This window comes from Oncorhynchus kisutch, linkage group LG13 (assembly GCF_002021735.2).
Source record: "Oncorhynchus kisutch isolate 150728-3 linkage group LG13, Okis_V2, whole genome shotgun sequence".
NCBI lineage: Eukaryota > Metazoa > Chordata > Actinopteri > Salmoniformes > Salmonidae > Oncorhynchus > Oncorhynchus kisutch.
Genome location: NC_034186.2, coordinates 71,416,113 through 71,422,016, shown reverse-complemented (window position 1 = coordinate 71,422,016; position 5,904 = coordinate 71,416,113). Strand labels below are relative to the sequence as shown.

At 44.0% G+C, this 5,904-nt stretch overlaps 1 protein-coding gene across 2 annotated transcripts; it reads right to left on the bottom strand.

Annotated features, from left to right (window-relative positions):
* Positions 1-310: 310 nt before the first annotated feature.
* cxcr3.1 (chemokine (C-X-C motif) receptor 3, tandem duplicate 1) lies at positions 311-5,393 on the bottom strand. 2 transcript variants are annotated; one of them, XM_020471104.2, is made up of 3 exons: positions 5,206-5,393; positions 1,958-2,356; positions 311-1,787 (listed from the first exon to the last, which is right to left on the bottom strand). In XM_020471104.2, exons 1-3 carry the CDS (start codon positions 5,206-5,208, stop codon positions 1,053-1,055), a joined length of 1,137 nt encoding a protein of 378 aa, XP_020326693.1. In that variant the 5' UTR covers positions 5,209-5,393; the 3' UTR covers positions 311-1,052. The 2 variants fall into 2 exon arrangements, with proteins under 2 accessions (XP_020326693.1, XP_020326694.1); XM_020471105.2 differs by lacking the exon at positions 5,206-5,393 and adding an exon at positions 2,529-2,717.
* Positions 5,394-5,904: the final 511 nt, after the last annotated feature.

Sequence of the window (5,904 nt, the reverse complement as noted above, 5' to 3'; positions counted from 1 at the left end):
TCCCGTTACCAGTGCAACACTCTTAACTGCTAGGCTACCAGCAGGCCTACAGTGTTGTGTTTAGTGAGGTGAAATGTTCAGAATGTTTATAGATAGAAATGTAATGTATAGAGCTGACACAATTCCCCATTCTACATGCCAGACAATCATACATGTTTATGATTGTTCTTTGATGTTCAATCATCCTGAACAGGCCCTTGTTGGTGGTGTGACTAAATCTCTGCTGATCTGAGTCTGACTTCCTCTAGGGGTTTTCGTTTTTGGTATACAGACATCTATTAACCAACCATTAAAAGACAGAGATTCTGAATGATAGTATAAAGAATTCAACTTTATTCAGTATTTCACTATGGTTCCTTGAAATTGTAACCTGTCATAGGATACTGTGCATTTTTGTTCTGAAAAAATATACATCAAATCATTGCATGTGTCAGTAATAACAAATGCATTAACTATAACAGAGCACATATGCCAGTTATCATTTAATAACAAAACATAAAGCAGGTATGTAAAATGATAAATGACAAGCTTAAAACTCATAAGATATTGTTCATAATTTTGTAATCACTTTATTATTTTTTAGTATGTACAACTGATTTACTTATGTGTAACTTCATTATAGGCCCCATTATTTACAAAGAGTTTCTTTAATAGGCAATAATTCTACAAAATAATTAGTTTTCTGAGTGTGCTTTATTGGGAAAAGATGATGGTGAAACAGTGTGGATCTAACAACCTTTCCTCCAGTCCAAATCTGCTGGAGGGGAAGTTGGAGTAGGCTAAAGGTCACATTGATAATCCACTTATTGAGTCAACGACAACTCAAGAGCAACAGGATAGAGCAGTGTTTCCTAAACTCGGTCCTCGGGATACCAAGGGGTGCACGTTTTGGTTTTTGCCCTAACGCTACACAGCTGATTCACATTATCATAGCTTGACGATTAGCTGATTATTTGTATCAGATGTGTAGTGCTAGGGTAAAAAACAAAACATGCACCATTTGGGGTCCTTAGGACATAGTTTGGGAGACCTTGGGATAGAGAGATAAGTCCTTAATAGATGGCAGAGGTGTGGGAGGTGTCTCCAGACTCAGACCACATGGAGCTCCTCCGGCTGGCAGTCTGCAGCCTGACTCCACTCTTCAGCTTGCAGCCCAGGGACCTCAGCATGTCCAGCAGGTGGTGCCGGAACTTCACCCCCACGAAGGAGTAGAGCACAGGGTTGAGGCTGCAGTGCAGGTAGCCCAGAGAGGAGGTGGCCGTCAGGGAGATGTCCAGGGCTTTATGGCTCTCGCAGTTGACCTCCAGGGTGTTGTTGGAGTAGAGGGTGTCCACCATTAGGGTGATGTTGTAGGGCGTCCAGCAGAGGAAGAAGACCAGCACCAGGGCCAGGATGACCCGGACAGCCCTCTGCTTCTGGAGGCCCTGGGAGCCACGCTGCAGCCGCAGCAGGATGCAGGAGTAGCAGAAGAGCAGCACGGCAGATGGGAGGAGGAAGCCCACTGTATGGTAGAGCAGGCGGGAGGCCAGGCGCCAGTCAAACCCAGACTGGGAGAGAGACGGGTAGTTGTGGACACACTCTTGTTTGTCTCGTCTGGTGTCCATCACAGACTCCAGGAAGTGCCAGTCGGGGATGGAGAGGAGGATGGAGAGGAGCCACACGGACAGGCAGCTGGCCTGCACCATCCAGGGCTTCCTACGAGAGTACATCTGGACTGCGTGGACCACGGACAGGTAGCGGTCCAGACTGATGCAGGCCAGCAGGAAGATGCCACAGTAAAAGTTGATCTGAGACAGAGGGAAACATAACTGTTATACAACTTTTACAAGGTTCAGACAAAGACTACTGCTGTAATTGGGTATCTTGATAACAATTTTGTTGCAGTTTATTTATATGTTATTACAGAGACGTATACTCTTGCTTCCCAGACCAGAACCCTCCCCTCCACCCCCCTTACTGTGAATATGGCTCCAGTGATCTTGCAGAGGGGGGTCCCGAAGCTCCATTCCTCAGCTGCCTGAGCAGCCCAGAGGGGCAGAGTGAGGAGTAGCAGGATGTCAGCCACACAGAGGTGCAGGATGAAGGTGTCCGTCACGCTCCAGCCACGCCTCCTCTGGACCAGAACCAACAGGACCAACCCGTTACCCAGCAGCCTCAGAACCAGTGTCAGGGAGTAGAACACGGGCAGGAACACAGCATCAAAACTCATACCCTCCTCCAAGCTGCACACCTCCCCAGTTGAACAGCACGTGTCACTGGTATCGGTGTAGTTACTATACTCCTTGTCATAATAATATTCGAGGTCACTGACAGATATGTTAATTGTAAATTTCTCACCATTGACCATGAGAGAATCCTGTAAAGGAAACAGAATAAATTCAGTTTTACATTAGGTTTGACTTAGGCTTCACGGTAAGTGAGTAAAATACAATGTCAGAAAAAGTGCCAAAAGTATTGTTTTTCCTGGAGTGTTTCACCAGTAGGATTTATGTGGCTTTAGTATGATATATGTGTGAGTTAGTGCTTACAAAAAGACGCCATTACTATGGAAGAGACTGTTAGTAATTGGATATGTAGACGGACGAGTCGGTCAAGGATCGATTCAGACAAGGTGGTAAATTGTATGACAAGCTACAGTTTATTCAGAGTGAAGATATCTAGAACAGCGTAATTACGGCTCTCCCGCTGGTTCGTACGGAAGCGCAGACGAAGAAGAGACCGTTACAATCAGTACACCACTATTATATAGGAAAGAATGTAGGTTGATTCTGGAAGATCGGATCTTTGGATTGGTTCATCTGGGGTGTAGTCTGTAGTCTTCCGCCATTGGCTCAGTAGTCTGTCCGTCATCGTAGAATCCTCTTCGGGCATTCAACGTTCAGCTACAACGGAGATCATGTGTGTGTGCGCTGGTTTTGGCCATTAGTGTAATGCGGGAGCTATCCTGTAGGGGACCCCACAGGCTCAACTCTGAGTTGTAGCCCTTTATCAACAATAGTTTGGTCACCTACATAAGAATTAGCATTTCTCTACAAGACCAAGTAAGAACAGCGGAGGGAGCACCCCGCCATCCACATCGACGGGACAGTAGTGGAGAAGGTGGTAAGTTTAAAGTTCCTCGGCATACACGTCACGGACAAACTGAAATGGTCGACCCACACAGACAGCGTGGTGAAGAAGGCGCAACAGCAGGAAATTAATGGGGAAATAATGGGGTTTTGGGATAAACGCCAAAAATAAGGTACATCTACTGAAGAAGGAGGCTGAAGAAACTTTTACAGATGCATAATCGAGGGCATCCTGTCGGACTTTATCACCGCCTGGTACGGAAATTGCACCGCCCTCAACCACAAGGCTCTCCAGAGGTTAGTGCGGTCTTCACAACGCATCACCGGGAGCAAACTACCTGCCCTCCAGGACACCGACAGCACCCGATGTCACAGGAAGGCCAAAAAGATCATCAAGGACAACAACCACCCGAGCCACTGCCTGTTCACCCCGCTATCATCCAGAAGGCGAGGTCAGTACATGTGCATCAAAGCTGGGACTGAGAGGCTGAAAAACAGCTTCTATCTCAGCATGTGACCAATACAATTTGACTTGATTTGAACACCACCAAAACAACAGCTATGCAGGTGTCACTATCACTGGTTAACACTTGATCTGATTGCCTTGCAGTGAATTTACACATAACACGATCATTTGCATAGCCACACTAGCTTCGCCCTCATTTTGGTGCTAGCAAGCAGGCCAGGTAGTGCTAGGTATCAACAGCCATTATAGTGCATTTCCACATAACAAACGGAGCCCCATACATTTTCAATGAAGTTGAAGTGGGCGAGGGGACCGTTGGGCGATGCGAGCATGGATGGTGGAGTCTGAACAGGGCGGAAGCAAAGTTTGGGAAAGCTGTCCACTGCTTCTCTTCCATTGGATATGAATGGCTTTCTGTAGTTTCATCGCCAACATCGTCTTCAGTTAACCCTATCAGTCCAGAGACCCCAACAAAAATGGACTTTTATCTGCATGTCCAGCCCTTATATTTTGCCTCACAATTAAATGTTTTAACATTTTATTTTCAGGACAACCAGGTCTGTAAGTACAACACAAAACTATTTGACATAAACAATTACACAAACACATGTTTAAACTCTGCTAAAGCAACAAAAAAAAAAAAACATGAAAAATGAATGTATATGAATGCTGTAAGTACAGAATGTTTGCTGGGAAATTAATATCTAACTAGTCAGTGACAACTGTGTGGAGTTCAGAGTTGTCACAGCAACTATGTTAGCTTATTACAGTATTATAGACACTATGTCCTGGGATTCACTATGATCTTCTATGTAGAAGAACCCCTTCTGTTTTAACAAATCTTGTGTAGCTGGTGAGCGTCATAGAGCAAAACATGTTACATGTGTGTGTTTGTGAGAGTTTCAGTTTTTCATAGATAGCGTTTACACACATTTTTGTAAATAGACCAGGGATCCTCCCATGTCTCACAAATGCCACTCAATCCTTGTTAATGGTTGGTATCTATCTATAAACAAATCTAATGGTACAACCCAGAAGTCTGTAACTCACACAATGTTTAAAAGGGGTTAGATGTCCAAAACATACTATGAGAAGGAAGGAGAATATAGTCACAATATTTTCAGATGTACCCCAATAATGCAACTGTGAGTCAAAATATTGGTGCGTTATTGTAGAACATCTGAACATCTTAACAAAATGTGTGGATACTGTCATTCTTTTCACACATATTCTATACCCTGCACTGCACCTGTGAAACATGCTAAATGCGATGTGGGGACTCTAAAGCCCTATTGGAGATGTCAAATGTCAATAATTTATGGGTTTTGGTATCATAAAATCATCTGTCGAGATTCTGTCATTTCAGACGATTCAATTTGACTCATTCAAAGACCCTTCACACCTACAATTAATGTTAAGGTGCTTTTCTTAGGTCTGACTCAAATTTAGATTTTTTTTTCAGTGCATTTAAATAATTGAAAGCCTATTGTTATTAACAATGTGCATTGTGACAAGTAATATAAAATTGCTTATAAAACCATTAATGCCACCAACTTCTTTTTTTTTTAAATAAATAGACAAATCAAATAAACCTGTACCCATTGGTACAAAATCAATGTTGTTATTCAATATGATGATGCAGTTGAAATATGTGTGTATAGGGACACTTACCATGCCTTTGAATGGTATTGATGCAGTCTGTCAATCAGTTTCCACAGAGATGATGGGCTGGCGCTGTTGTGAGCATGATGTCAAACAGAACTGCTATGTTCAGTAAATGGGGAGGAACCAAGAGAGAGAGGAAATATGTAATACTTCTACAGGCCCAATGTTGATCACTGATTTGTATCAAATCAAAATCAAATCAAATCAAATGTATTTATATAGCCCTTCGTACATCAGCTGATATCTCAAAGTGCTGTACAGAAACCCAGCCTAAAACCCCAAACAGCAAGCAATGCAGGTGTAGAAGCACGGTGGCTAGGAAAAACTCCCTAGAAAGGCCAATACCTAGGAAGAAACCTAGAGAGGAACCAGGCTATGTGGGGTGGCCAGTCCTCTTCTGGCTGTGCCGGGTGGAGATTATAACAGAACATGGCCAAGATGTTCAAATGTTCATAAATGACCAGCATGGTCGAATAATATTAAGGCAGAACAGTTGAAACTGGAGCAGCAGCACAGTCAGGTGGAAGTTGAAACTGGAGCAGCAGCATGGCCAGGTGGACTGGGGACAGCAAGGAGTCATCATGTCAGGTAGTCCTGGGGCATGGTCCTAGGGCTCAGGTCAGTTGAAACTGGAACAGCAGCATGGCCAGGTGGACTGGGGACAGCAAGGAGTCATCATGTCAGGTAGTCCTGGGGCATGGTCCT